Source organism: Macrosteles quadrilineatus, unplaced genomic scaffold (assembly GCF_028750875.1).
Source record: "Macrosteles quadrilineatus isolate MER2022 unplaced genomic scaffold, UCM_ALF_1.0 Scaffold_7__1_contigs__length_78375512, whole genome shotgun sequence".
Lineage (NCBI taxonomy): Eukaryota > Metazoa > Arthropoda > Insecta > Hemiptera > Cicadellidae > Macrosteles > Macrosteles quadrilineatus.
The window spans coordinates 12,331,184-12,346,986 of NW_026542600.1; the positions used below are offsets into that span (position 1 = coordinate 12,331,184).

At 34.3% G+C, this 15,803-nt stretch overlaps 1 protein-coding gene across 1 annotated transcript; it reads left to right on the top strand.

Moving 5' to 3' along the window:
- Positions 1 to 561: 561 nt before the first annotated feature.
- LOC128998687 (DEAD-box helicase Dbp80-like) lies at positions 562 to 13,934 on the top strand. The gene is made up of 7 exons (XM_054424926.1): positions 562 to 638; positions 2,891 to 2,993; positions 5,809 to 5,923; positions 6,218 to 6,416; positions 11,122 to 11,359; positions 12,667 to 12,829; positions 13,717 to 13,934. Exons 1-7 carry the CDS (start codon positions 577 to 579, stop codon positions 13,932 to 13,934), a joined length of 1,098 nt encoding a protein of 365 aa, XP_054280901.1. The 5' UTR covers positions 562 to 576.
- The last annotated feature ends 1,869 nt before the right edge of the window (positions 13,935 to 15,803 follow it).

A 15,803-nucleotide genomic window follows, 5' to 3' on the forward strand; every position in this document is an offset into this window, starting at 1 on the left:
AGTATTTTTTTTTGTAAACCATTAATTTAGTAAGAAATGAATGCATTTTCCAAATTCGATCAAAATATGCTCATAAACAAGCAAACTACAACAGTCTGGTTCGCTTGCACTGTAGGTTGCTGCAGTGAGGTATTGAGCCTAGTATTTGAGAAAAGTGCACGCGTCTTGCTGTAACTTGAAGTAAGATTATTTAAAATGTATTTAAGTATCAATTTTGTTCATTAACGTTGAAATCAACTCATTTAGAGTTTGGTTAGTTTGAGTCTACTGTATGGATTTTTCAAACTAGGCTATGCAGATTAATAAAGATTTTTTCATTTAATAAGCCATTTAATTCGCCTATTGGGTCTGAAGGTGATTGGAGTGTCCAATCGAAATCGATCACCACTTACCATCTTTTTTTGTATATTTACCGTCTTGTTAGTAACAGTATAAGCGTAAATATATGTTTTAAGTGTTATAAGACGTTTCTTTAATTTACTTTCCATAAATTTAATAGGCCTATTGTAAAAGTGTCGCATGATTCATACATTAATTTTGTGCAGGAACGCCCTTTTAATAAAGGGTGTTTGTGAAATGGGATTCAACGCTCCGACTAAGCTACAAAAAATTGCTTTGCCGATCCTTCTTCCTGATCCGTAAGTAAAAATATTTTATTTTACAAGTAGGAAGTAGGTGTTTAAGTTACTACAATAGATTTCGTGTCAGACTTGCCAAGCAAGAGATTTCCTACAAACCTCTAATCTATTATTTTTTTAGTCTTTTTAAGTCTAATATGTCTGATCAAACCTGTCTAATATGTATTGTAATATTTCTTCATTGAGCATCTACTAAAGAAAACTCATACACATTTTGTTGGTGAGTCAGTGGCTCATTCAGTAGCGTCACGGACTACGGGCCCAAGGCAGCAATGTTGTAGGATCCTGGTCACTGCTATGAACATTGTATCATTACAGATCACCTTTGTACTGTACCGGCTCACCCCTTGCTTCGGTATACGTTCCATGCACGGATAGTTAGTGTATGTGAACAGGCAAATGCAACGTTAAAAGAGGCCGACCAACCTCTTTTTTTATAAAAACAAATGTTTAAACTGTTGCGTGTGAGTAATTGCTAAATTTACCGTACCCCGGTGGATTTTACTGCAGTGGTACTCCAGCAGACTTTACCTTACTCCAGCTGATTTCACTATATCTGTAAAAAATAACTTTTAGGTCTTCAAAAAGTACAGAAACCAGCTGATTTATCTATTATATATGTGTACTTATTGTTTTTCTCAAGTATGTTTTTAAATCTTACTTTTTATCGGTTAACACAGTGGCATAACAGATTTTTGCGGGCCCCCTCTCAAGGGTGATTTTTAGACCACCGATACAACATAATCAAATACCCCCCTCCACCCCAGAGTTATTTTTGGACCATCGATACAATTAATGATCAAACAGATTAATCATAAATAGAGTAGTAAATAAATTATGGACTATGTTCCATAAAAGGGCGTGTTAAGTATTTCAATGTTGGTTTGATGAAAAAAAAATCACTACATCATTATATCAATAACAGTGTTTTTGTAGATAGTTTTGAAATAAAATAAAAATCTCTTATTTTTCATCTCTATCAGAATGTTTATATCAAGGAGGTTTTACGTTTAATTTATCAAACATGTTATCAATTTTTACTATCCTGATAATTAGACTAATTCGGTAATTACAAGGCAAAAATGTGGTTTGGATTCCACTATAAACTGTAGGCCCCTTAGTTGTCATTGGCATAATTAACAGCTGTGTCTAAGGAATATGTTGGCCTTAGTCACTAACAAGACTACAAGATCGTGACACTCATCCTACACTCATCTCCATTCATACTTGGCTTAAAATACCTACATTTGTATGGTCACCATTTCAAAGTAATGTATTATAAGTATTTATTTATTAGGTTGGTTTAATCTTTAGTTATAATTAACTCATACACTAAAAGTTAGTTAATTAAAAATATTGACGTACTTTTATCACAGGCTAAAATGGCCTATTGCATTTTTTATTTTGTCTTCATTTGGATTTCAAGCGTTTACCTTATAAACATTTATGTCTTTAGTATTGGTTAATTGTGAGGTAAAATTAGATATAGGCTAACAAACACAATCAGTAGAGTAGTAGTATATTGTATTTAACAAAATAAAATCAACATTAGGACAAAACTAAAATGTAAAATAATACAATATTAAAATTAAAAGCCCCAGCCAACATTCATGATGCCAGGCTCCAGGTAACTTAATCTTTCAAAATGTTGGCAGACATAAGCAGTGTACTAAATCACAGAGAAGTAAAATATTTCCCGGTGACGAAAGTCAGATGCATAATAATCAATGACCCAAAAGTTTAATTTTTTACCTTAGTTTGTTATCACTGAAGAGGCCTAACGAAATTAAACGATAACAACGTAATATTAATAACATTAATGTTATTACTTGTTCAATACAGTTATTGAATGATTGATAATGCATTTAAATAAGAATTAACTCCAACTCGGTCCTCCCTGTTCCTCCTCCCTGTGGCTACTCTCTGCTCGCCGTTTCCCGCTCACCGGTTCACGGACCCCCTCAGCTCCTGGGCCCCCTGCTTTGCAGGCCCTGTGAGCCCTTCGGTTACGCCACTGGGTTAACATGATAAGCGGTAAACATGTATTTGCTTAAAACAATAGACATAGCCTAGATAAGCTTATTTCATAAAATGAGAATATAACCTGCACCCTAGGTCTTTACGGTACTCCAAATTTAGGCATAGAATTGTTTGTACACGAATCTCACATTCACACTTTTTTACCAACAACCATTGGTATAAGTATTGTTAACAATAATTAGTTCTATGGTTTACATGTTTGATTGTTTCAGGCCTCAGAATATGATTGCACAAAGTCAATCTGGAACTGGAAAAACTGCAGCTTTTGTATTAGCAATGTTGTCAAGAGTAGACCCATCTCTGAACTACCCTCAAGTGAGTTGAACAACAATTTGTGTACATAGCAGTACATTTAGCCTACAAAGCTGATCGTTATTAAGATGATGACTTACTATGCAGGGTGAGTTTTAAATGAGTTCCCCCCCCTACTTTTTTCTATATTTCTTAAGATATCAACTCCGGACCACGTCAGATCATTGTAGAGTAGTAAGTACTTAATTTTGACTGGGTATAAATTTTTGGCCGTCATCTTGGATCCGCCATATTGGATACAAAGTTTTTTTCCCAAATGTAAAGGTAGGGTTATGACCCATTATTTCAAACTAGAATTTTTTCGCTGATTGCAATGCTGCAATTCGTTTACAAAGGTCCATTTTGGCCATGTAGATAATACTTTTTAATGAAACAGCTGTTAATTTTTAAATTGTATCTTAAACAACACACATTTATTGAGAGTTACTGGAATGTCCAAAGGAAGTATTTGCAGTGTTATTTTCTTGAACTCTTAGAGAACCTTTGAATGTTATTAGATTAACGAAAAAAGGGTTGTGCATGTTTACTAGCGCTACTCAGCAACAAAAAACAATTTAATTTATCTCAAAAAATATATTCTTTAAGTCCACTGAGCAGCAGCCAAAAAAATATACTATGTAACTTCTACATATAGTTACAAAATGCTCTAACTCGCATTGTGACATTTATGATTCGGCTTATATTTCTCCAACAGTTATTCATACACAGAAGAAGTTCAGTGTGCTCTTATCGTGTCTAATAACACCCAAACACAAAAACCTTGCCTAAAGTGGTACCTATCTTGACAAATTATTTGCAGTGGCCTAAATTACGGACCACGGCCCACTGGGTTGGTAACATTATTGAAAGTAACACGTTATTTTAGCAGTAAGACTAAGAGTAAATACTATTTAAGCAGCAACTGTCATAACAGAGAGGTCATATTCCTTTTAAACTAGATCACATTATCCTTTATAAGATACGTTGATTAACAATGCATGTAAACGTCAATATTTACGTAACAGCCAATTTACAGTATGTTTTTCTCTTTGGAAATGCCACATTGCTATTTCATTTGAATTATTTGTTGCCAATGAAGCCACACGACCATATAAACGAGGAGGCCCCAAACCGTCAATTTCAACGGGTTTCACCTAGTTTTAATATTTCATCAAGAAAGCTTTATAACCAAAAACAGAGGCATTGAGTCCAGAATAAAAAAGTAGTTCAAAATGATGGGTCACAACACCACCTTCATATTTAAATTAATTCATCACATTTCAAAATGGCATATCCAAGATGGCGACCGAAAAAATACATCCACCATAACCAAGGAAAATAGGTGAATGGTGGTGTATACTTATCTTTATCTAATACTATTTTGAGATTATGGTCTTAGTTTGTAAATGCACAATGTTAAAATGGGCTAACAATAATGTTATAAAAGTCCTCATAACTTTATAACGGAGGAAGATTTTTAAAACTAATTGCGGCATTGTAATCAGCGTAATATTGTAGTTTGAAGTTATGGGTCACATCCCAACCCTACCTTTATATTTGAAAAAAAATTTTATCCAATATGGCGGCCAAACATTTTTACCCAGTCAAAATGAAGTACATACTACTCTACAATGATCTGATGTGGTCCGGAGTTGATATCATAAGAAATATAGAAAAAAATAGGGGGAAACACATTTAAAACTCACCCTCTATAATCAGATGATTGGTGTTTAATATTAAATGAAAAAGCTCTTAAAATACAATACAAAGCATCAGACTAAACAAAACAATGAAAAAGTACACTTGCCTTTTGAATTACCCGGTACAATGGTACAATGCAACAATTAATAGGTACCTTAACATTGTGAACAATTGTAAAAATTGACTGTTTGGTGGCCAACTAAAAGATAAAAACATGTTTTTTTCTGCTCAAAAAATTAGTTAAACTGCACAATAAAGAAAGAACCACAAAAGAAAACTTACTCATAATTAACTTTGGGAAAGATGTGGCCAATGCAGGGTATTTGAACGTTTGTTATTTTATTTTCAAATTACATGGGCCATGTTTTGATAGCTGAAGACATTTTCACCTCATGATTAAATACAGGTAAAATATATAAAACTTGATCAGTGCCCCAATTTCTCGAGTAGGCCGTAAAAACTGGCTTTTCGGCATCATACACAGTCAGATATTGAAGTAATACTCATTCCGCTTTCTTAGGCTACGCATAAAAATTACAAAAAACTTAATGATTCTACGCAAAGTGCAGGAAAAAACTGTAATTTAATTTTTGTTTTATACTGAAATAATTATATATTTTTTATATTTAACCTAATTTTTAATGGTTAGGCCCATATTTTGTTTTGTTTAGACCTATTAACTTTTTAATATGATGGGTTTATGCATGATTTACAAAACAAAATATAACCATTAAAAATTAGGTTACATAAAAAATATATAATTATTTCAGTATAAAACAAAAATTAGATTAAAGTTTTTTCCTGCACTTTGCGTAGAATCATTAAGTTTTTGGTTACTTTTATGCATAGCCTAAGAAAGCGGAATGAGTATTAATTCAATATATGACTGACTGTGTATTATGTCGAAAAGCCAGTTTATACGGCCTACTCCTGAGAAATTAGGGCACTGATCAAGTTTAACATATTTTCCCTGTATTTAATCATGAGGTGATTATGTCTTCAGCTATCAAAACATGGCAATTTTTTTATTTGCCTAGTTTAGTTTTTCTCTAGTATAGCCCATGATTAAATATGATTTATAACACTTAATTTTTACTTTTAGGACTATTTCTATCGCTATATAAATTTTTGTTTCTAGGTTCTTTGTCTAACACCGTCATATGAGTTAGCCATACAAATCGGCAATGTTGCTGCAAAAATGTCTAAAGAATGCAATGACATCAGGATTCGCTTTGCAGTTAGAGGGGAAAAAGGTATGCCTACACTACTACCAATTGTTCTTTATAGAACAATCCATATAGGAATTTAGTGCAGTTATGTAGTTTCAATTTGTTACTCTTGGATTTTTTAATAGGCCTTAATATTGATATGTCTGTATTAATATATAAAAGTTGGGTTTGCAAGTTAATGTGTCACAATTTTACTTTCTCTCTGCGGACACACAAATTGTTTATGTCAAGCTAACGAGGGAAAGAATGTTTAAATTTGCTGGTACCCTTCATTTAGGTTGTAATTAAATACCTAATTTGTTATCTTGTTTTTTGCAGTGGAAAGAACTGCACGGTTAACTGAACAGGTAATAGTTGGAACGCCTGGAAAAGTGGTCGACTGGGCAATGAAGTACAAATTTTTTGACATCAACAAAATCAGAGTATTCGTTCTCGATGAGGCGGATACAATGATTGGCTCAGTGATGAGCCGTTTTTACGCCCAGGGTCAACATTACCAAACCTTCTGCATTATAAGGTTAGTTTTCATCACTTTGTACAAGCTTTTTAAAAACAGCTGATTTAAAAATTAAATTTTCCAATCTTTAATTTAGAGCTAGAGGAAAACGATCATCTGATTTTTCCTTGCTCTCAATCGTTCCTCTATTTTCTCACTGTATGCAGCAGGTTTTTTTGCTGTTTATTTAAAAAAATAAATCATCTGTTATACTAAAAAGTTTTGTTATATAAGATGTTAATTTTGCAAACTTCAATCCTAAAAAAATATTCAGCTGTTAAATTTAAAAAAAACCTTTCAAAAAAAAAACAAATAAAATCAATTCAGTTTTATTTCCACAATATATAAAAAATTTACAATTTTTACAAAAAAATAAAATACGAATATATATAGCCTTGAAGTAGTATACAGTATATTGTTTACGGAAAATAATTCTAGTAAAATTAAATTTATAAAGTTATAATAGTAAAAACTTATATACTAGTAGAATGTTTACTCCGGCTAGAATAATAACTAATGTAATAGATAAGGGAAATGAGTCTACATAGACCTCAGTGGTCTGTCCGTAGACTCGAGTTGTTAAAAATTATATATTTTTTTGAGCTATTTTGCAATTGAAGAAAAAGTTTAAAATTAAATAAAAATTTACCATGTGCTATGGGAACGTGTAAAGATAAAGATAATTGGAAGACAACAGATTTTTCAGCTTTTGAATTGATATAGGCCTACTAATCATTTTTCAATTTTCTTTTTCGTTTTGAGTTGTCAAAACTTGGATAAAACTCTTATGGTCTTTCCTGCCAATTTGGTTTTGAAATGAAAATGAAAATGAAAATCGTCTTTATTCTTGAGCGTTTTTCATATTACAACATATGTTTTTCAAAACAACTCACGTCAACATAAATAATATAAAACAAAAGCAACTCTCAAATCTTAAGTTAGGCTAATTAAAAATTAAAAAAAGATGCCTGTACAGCATTCTCAGACGACCTATTGCTCTCTGGCATGTGTAACTCACATGATCAGAAAAGGAGAGCTCAGGATCGAAATGAAGTCCAAGAAGCTTGGGAGCTTTACACTCTTTGAGCGGAATTCCACCAAGGCATACACCAGACAGGGGCTCGGACCAAACAACCCTGCTGACAGAAAAAGTCACCAATGAACATTTGTCTCTGTTCAGCTTGATGCCATGGGACATAGACCATGCAAAGACAGAATCCAAATCAGAATTTAAATCAGAGACTGCCTGATTTGCTGGGTCAGCGTCATGCTGAAAAGCCAGCTGAGCATCATCAGCGTATGAATACAACCGACAATGACGCAAATCTCTTCCCATAGATGCGGCAAACAAAGTAAACAGGACAGGTCCAAGACAGCTGCCCTGTGTGACTCCTTTGGACTTTTGCATGGGGGCGGAGATCTCAGATCAAACTTTGGTCTTTTGGCATCTTCCGTTCAAGTAGGAGTGAAACCACGACACTACCTGCTGGTCAAATCTGTAGTGATACATCATGGCCAACAGTAGATCGTGATCAATAGAGTCGAAGGCTTGCGAAAAATCCAGCATTGCCAGAGAAGTACACCTCTTTTCAGCTCTAGCTTTTATGACATCATCACAAAGCAGTAACAGAGCAGTTGAAGTACTGTACCCCCTACGAAAGCCAGATTGTGTTGCTGGAATTATTGACTCCAACTCCAGGAACTCAACCAACTGAGAGACAACAATAGTCTCCAAGACCTTGGAGAGGGCGGGTAACACAGAGATGGGGCGAAGATCGGCCAAAGAAGAGGGAGCACCAACTTTGGCCAGAGGAATGACACCCCCGTAGCCAACGAAACATTCAACAGGTGCGTGACGGCCTCAATACAGTACGGACTTACCATCTTTATCATGCTGATCGTTATCTCATCAATGCCAACAGCCATAGAGGTGATCTTGTTTATGGCATCTTTTACTTCTCTTACTGTTACTGCTCTAAAAGAAAATGTGTTTTCTACACTCTGAGAAATGTTATTTAAGTAATAATCAAGAGTTTCAAAGTGAAATTGAGAGCCAGTTCCCATCATTGAAAAATGTTTATTAATTTCATCTGGATTACTAAGAAATGATGGGAGTTCAGCATTTTTTGCCTTAATTGCCCCACTCATCTTAATTTTTTTCCAAAAATCCTTTGAATTTGAGCATTTTGCTAATTCTCTCTGGAAATAATTTCGTTTGGCTCTTCTAATAGCACTGTTTAGAGCATTTCTAGCTCTACAGTATTGCTCTTTGTCCATGCATTTCTAGAAATCATAAGCTTTTTTTTCCAAAAGTTCTTTTGCTTTGTGAGATCTATAATATTTTGGTTTCTCCACGGTGCTCTCTTTCTAGTAACCCTTTTTGTTACTAATGGGGCATTTCGATTAAACATTTCTAAAATAGCAGTGGTTATGAAGTTTGATATATTGTTTACATCACTCATGTTTTGGACTGTGTTCCATTTAACCTGGGAAGCACACTCAATCATATTCTCTATATTAAAATTTGAAAAGTCTCTGTAAGTGATATATTTTGCCTTTTCAGTGGTTCTGTTATGCTTAACGGGTATGTCACAAAAAGTCAATTTATGGTCAGAGACTCGGACACCACGCTTATCATAAATTACTGACATGTCTATAACATCACATCTTGAGTAATCAATCTGATTGTTCACCAATATATGATCGATCAGCGTGGACGATGTTTTTGTGACTCTCGTGGGCTTATCAACTAGCTGCCGTAGATGAATGTCATTGATTTTTTTGATTAAGAAGCGGCTTTCTGGCTGTGAATTATCTAGCAGATTTATATTTAGATCACCCATTACAATTATATTGTCCGTAAACTCAATCATGTCATGGAACACAGATAAAAAGAAAGGCTCGATATGCGTGTTAGGGGTGTCTCCAGGTCTATATACCACGCATATGCAAAATTTTCTACCTTTTACATTGACAACACCACAAACATTTTCCATAGGATACTGTAAATGAACTGTCTTAGGAATGAAACTCAAACCACGTTTTACATACACAGCCACACCTCCCCCTCTACTAGCAGATATGCCCAACTTTCTGTCGTTTCTATACAACAAGTATCCAGGCAATATAACATCATCAGAGCTAATATTTTCTGTGAGCCACGTTTCAGTCACACCGAAAATGTCCAGGTTCAAGTCCAGTACCACAGAAGCCATCTCCTCAAAACCTGTTGAAAGTGAGTTCATATTAAGGTGGCCTATCCTGAAGATTGACTCATCCTTACACTCACGTTTTTTGGTCTGAGTTGGTTGACGTTACCCTCAAAATCCCGAGATTCTCCACCAGGAGTCAAAATCTGCCCTCCCACACCAGGAGACGTAATGGTCGAGGGAGTTTCAGTGGCAATCTCACAAGAACCATGACGCCTGCAGGTTTCTAAGAGATTTATCCCAAAAATAGATACCCCTCCACGATTTAAATGTTTACCATATGTTAGTTTAAATGGTTTTATGTTAGTTAAATATCATACAACATCCATGTTGTTAATAATCCATTAATTATTCTTCTTTGTTTATCTGTTAAAAACAGATTTCATGAAATAGAGCTGGTTGGAAAGAAATATGATTATCTTACAAGAAATCGAGGCAAGTTAGCATTAAGTCCTCATAAACTGCGCCTTTTTGAGAAAAAAAAACCCAAAAACGCCGGAACAAAATTCTATAATAAACTTCCAAAGTACATACAAGCAGAAGTAAATATAAAAAAAATTAAAAATAAACTTAAGAAATTTCTTATTAGCAGGGCTATTTATTCATTTGATGAACTGTAATTGACTTTTCTTTCCCTACTAATCAAAGTATGTTTTAACTGTTAGTTTTATGTTCTTTTACAATTTTTCCCATTTACTATAAGCATGTATATTTTATTATAACTTATAAGAAATGTGACACTATTCATGCATATATTTCTAATGTACTTGATGAATAAAGATAATTTGAATTGAATTGAATTAACATTTAGGCTCGTCCAAGCTGGAGCGGGACAGCGGCAGGGGCGGGACAAATTCCGTGCGGGATTTTAAAGCACATGGCGATAAATGTGAGCACCCTCACAAGAGAGATACCGCTGCCGTCGTCGCATTGTTCCATCGTCCCGCCGGTTTGAAACTTGTTGAATTTTCCCACTCGCACCGCCGCAGGACTACATGGCTTATTATGCCGTTTTAGTATTCCCTCTGTTATCAAATCAAGGAGTAGGCCTACATCAAAACATGCGATGGTCATTCTAAAATAAGTATAAAACCGCCATTCTTCTTTTCTTAAATCCAGCATAAGGTACTCGCCAAATAAGTTTATGATTTGATCAATTTCATGAAACCAAAAAGTTTCAACTTCATCTTCATGCTCAGCTGTTGCTAGCATTTCCCTCAGCTTTCTTTTTCTTGTGGCCTCAGAATCATAGCTTGAACTCATAAAACACAATAATATAAAAATTCATTAAACTAAGCTGAAAATGACTGAATAGACATCCTGCTTTCCTCTGCCTTCCGCTTCGGGGTGGACTACCCCATTCCCGCCTCATACCGCTGCCGCTCGTTACCACCGGTCACTCACCCACTTCCCGCTTTCGCCGCTGTCCCGCTCCGGTTTGTACAAGCCTTCTCTTTGGTAAAGTATTACATTTAAATTAATGTTTATAAACATTTTTTAATTTCTTTTAATTTTAGAGAATTGCCTAAGGAGTGTCAGAAGATGTTTTTCTCCACAACTTACAATGATTCTGTAATGGATTTCGCTGAAGCACTCATCTACAATCCTGTCCTAATAAGACTACGGCGAGAAGAAGAAGTCTTAGACAACATCAATCAATATTACGTTATTTGTTCAAACCCTGGGGAACAATACGTGGCGATATCTAACATTTACAGAGTCGTGACGATTGGCCAAACAATTATATTCTGTTGTGTAAGTACTATAGTTTAGTGTGGTTCCAATATTTGTTTATTCGTATAACAACTTTTCATCGTCACAATTGAGGAAAAAATTTTTTTATTGAGGTTCATCACAGCAGCATAAGATTGTGACAGAAGTCATTTGAATCAAATAGAATAATTAAGAAGTGTATTTACCCTTAATTCTTTTATACTAAAACTTTATTGGTGCAAAAAGGTTTTTTGTGTACTAGGGGGGGGGGGGGGGGTAGTTAGGGAATTAGGGATATTTTGGACAATATTATTTTATATACATAAAATAACTTCTAAAACAGCATATGGCGTGTTATAAATTTTATGGAAAGTAAATAAAAATACTTTTAATAACACTTAAAGGATATATTTTACACTCATACCGTCTTGTTAAAACTGAATACTTATGATCAATAAAAGTTTAAATTAACCCTTTGCGGTCATATTTATTGTTCTCTTCTCCTTCCCAACAGATCAACACCTAGTGGCCCTCTCCATTTTGTTTTATGACGCAACATCGTCAGCGCTGAAAGTAGCACCACAGCTCGGGTCAGCAACGCATAGTGGCCCTTCATGCGATTCCTGTTCAGCACGGCTGACCACCCCATAGTGGCTCCAAGTTTCTCTTTATAATACTACTTAGCATTGTATTGTAGTTTTGTTTTCTATTCTCCCCCGCTTGGGAGTTGCCTCGACATTTATCGGAACTATCTAGAGACAACAACAAGCCATTGTATTTGAATTAAAATTTTGAGTTTGAACTTGTCACATCACGGATCTTGTTGCCACACGTAGTGGCCTTCCGACCGCTAAGGGCTAATTCAATTAAAATCTAACTTGTGATATTAATAAACAACATACAGCAAACAAAAACAACAATACCATAGGTGAAACACGAACTACACTCCGTGAATCTAGTTGCGATATAGAAGCACTAACTGTATGAACAACAAACAGTCCATAAGAGTCCTTGGAGGCTAGCGACAATCTTGGATAATTTAATACAGCTGATGAAGGGTTAATTATCATCCAAAAAGATTTTTCCATAAACCAAAGTGATCATAACCTTAACATAGGTTACATAGGTTAACCTTAACATAACCTTAATACCTTAACTAGGGCACTGTGGAATTAAACATTTTCTGTGTAGCTTTTTTTAATTGTTTTATGAGTTAGAACATCTAGACTCCAAGGACTCTTAAATGTAATCAGATACATCTATAATTTTTCCTTTATACATTGCCAGTCTGGGAAGGGTAGAGTTTAAAGACTGAAGCACCACAAATTGTAACGTTTACTTATTTGTAGAAGAGGCGCACAGCTAGTCGGCTAGCAGAGAAGATGACTAAGAACAGACACACGGTGGCGCTACTGACGGGAGAACTACCAGTTAGTCAGAGGCTCATGACATTGAACCGCTTCAGGGAGGGAAAGGATAGAGTACTCATTACGACTGATGTTCTTGCCAGAGGTAAGTATCATGCTTGGTTGCAAAATTTCAAAAAAATATATTATGCAAGTTAAATGTACGTTTTACAGTGATCATTAAAATATTTAGCTTGAGGAGGCCCATAATCTTGCGGGAAGACCTTAGAGTTGCTGTTTTCTCTCGCTGATGAGTCACATCCACTCTCATGCCACTTACTGAGCTGTCTATCACAGTTGAAATGTCAATTGTCATGTTATGTACTCCATCAATCTACATTATTAATTCTGTTTAAGCGAGTTTTTTCAATCAAAATTGTAAGAGTTTGACAGCTTGCAGGATGATGGGAGAGGGCTCAAATTAAAGGTCTTGGCCCCAAGTAGTCGCCCAAAAATAGCAGATTATGTCCAAATCTACCAGAAAATGAGAAACAATTAAAAATATCTTTCTTTTAAATTGCATTGGGACTGTAAAACGTCTGATTTGTTTACTTTATACATGTGATTACAAATGTACATATAATCATTTTTATCCGACTTTAAATTCTTTTAATAGAGTGTGTGAAGATGGTTTAGGCCAATAAATTTCAGAATTATATAAGAATGTTATTGATTATATAAGAATAATTTGTTTTACTTTTGATCTTTTTAGGGACTTATGTCATTATATTTTATATTGATGTGCTAATTCTGGACAGTTTTAGTTTTATTTCAATGAATTAAGATGAGATAATTTTTTTGTATATTTTTTTATTACTAGGCTACAGGCTCATACATAGGTTCCAATATAATTTGTTTTGTAAATAAACATGTATGAAACTAAGTTCAAAACAAACGTACACTATACTACTTGCTGAAACGACGCCCTATAGCTATAACCAGCAATTGAATGAGCTGTTTTTATTTAAAAACTGACGAACAATAACATTGCAGGTATTGACTTTGAAGGTGCGAATTTGGTAGTTAACTACGAGCTACCATTGGAGCACAACATTGATAGGAACCAGAAATACCAAGCAGATTGTGAGACATATCTGCACAGGATAGGGCGGACAGGGAGGTTAGGCAAGGTGGGGACCGCTGTCAACCTGATACACTCTCCCCAGGCATTTAAGACACTGAGACAAATCAAGGAGCATTTTGGTGAGTAATTGTTAACTAGCTGCTTTACCCATGCTTATAATAAAAAAATATTTTTTTTGTAAAGATGGACATAAATCAGGGATTTTAAGGTTTTCATCATAAAGACATTTAACAGACTTACCTTACTGGATGAAAATAGGTTTTCATCTGATCCATTAGAAAAATCTAAAGATGTAAGTCTAATTTATGACTAATTTATTTCTTTAAAGTCTACTGTAGAAAATAGAGAATAATAACACTCGCACATTCTTGAAATATAGAAGTAATCAGAAGTGGCTCCAGAGGGCAGGCCAGGCAGGCACGGGCCTACCAAACATTTTGGTGGATATAGATATTCAAAATTATTAAGAAATCAAGTAATTTAATTATATGTAAATAAAGGGAAAGCATTCAAACTAATTATTTTGCATTTCAATTTTAAAATCTCCTCCTTTTTTGCAAGGAAAGCCCTTCAAACCACTTCTCCCCCAATCTAACTGTTTCTTGATCCTTGTCAGGCCTACCCCAAATAAATGTTCCTGAAGCCGCCCCCGGAAGTAATGACAATTTTACCTCTTAGTTTTATCAAATTTAAATTTATTAAAATTAAAATTAATCAATGTGGGGCATAATATTAACACCATTTTAGCGAATTTCCCTATAGGGAAGTAGCTATTACCGTAGGTGGCATGGTAAGACCTAAGCCCGGGAGCGATTTACTTTTTCATTTTGATGTCCCCAGAGGCCAAAAACACCATTCGTTCAAATTTTTATATATGTATATATATATATATATATATAGATTTATATATATATATATGTGTCCGTGAACGCGATAACTTGAGTAATTTTTGTCCAATTTTGATGAAATTTGGTTTAAAGGTGTAAAGCGGGATAAACTTGAATGAGTTCGCGAACCAGCATGATCGGACCATGGGAACAGGGCTTTACGGGGGGTTTTATGGGGTAAAAATTGGTTTTTCTCACTTTTGACCCTCAAAACACAATGTTTCCCAATTTCTCTTTATACCTTTTTAAAGAGCTTAAAAAAACAAATAATTCAGTATATAAAAGTATTTTTGTACGGTTATTGGTAACGGAGAAAATTAAAAAAATTGTAAATTTAAAATTCCCATGTTATTCTTATGGAGAATATTGTAAAATGTTGTAGTTTGGTTGTTTATGGATATATTTTGATCAAACTTGGCAAACTTATTTTTTTGTACTAAGCTATTAATATTTTACTAAAAAACACACTTTATTAGTTTCCTTGTAGCAGCAAACCTAGGTACTTGACCTATAATGTTATTTAAATATATTTAATTGAAAATCAATTCAGACAAATGGAAATTCGCTTAGTTGTCAGGTTTGCTGCGACGGGGGTATTTGGAATAACATTTAACGAAATGTGTATTGCATTAGGTTGTTATTATTTTATTTCTATTTTTTGTTGCAATGAAGTATGCATTCAAATACTTTAGCCCTAGCCCTACCTCATTCTTTATTATTGTCAAAACATTTTCAAACAGTTTGCTTGGTACAAATTTTACAATACACCAGGGATTTAAAATAATTGTTTAGAAAATACACTCTTATATTTGTTTACTTTAGTGGCTTCTAAAGAATTAAAAAAAAATGTTTTTCTCTCATTATTTGGCCTATTTTAAACACTTTTTGCATTTAGCACTTTTGGGGCAAACACCTGTTTCACCCTGAAAATAAAAAAGGCTATAAATCAGAGTTTATTTTTAATTTTACTTTTAATGAGTTTTTACCATATTATTTGGGACATTTTAAACACTTCCCCTCTGGCACTTTTTCTTGAAAAATCATAAAAGTACAAAGTGGCGAAAATGTCAGGCACACTCCTTTACCAAACTAAAAATAATCTAACATAC

What these genes read in the sequence shown, in the direction of transcription:
- LOC128998687 (XM_054424926.1), top strand. Translation starts at nt 577, where the DNA reads ATGGGATTCAACGCTCCGACTAAGCTACAAAAAATTGCTTTGCCGATC. An exon ending in CCGATCCTTCTTCCTGATCC is followed by an intron (nt 639 to 2,890) that starts GTAAGTAAAAAT and finishes TGATTGTTTCAG; the next exon opens with GCCTCAGAATATGATTGCAC. An exon ending in TGCAGTTAGAGGGGAAAAAG is followed by an intron (nt 5,924 to 6,217) that starts GTATGCCTACAC and finishes TGTTTTTTGCAG; the next exon opens with TGGAAAGAACTGCACGGTTA.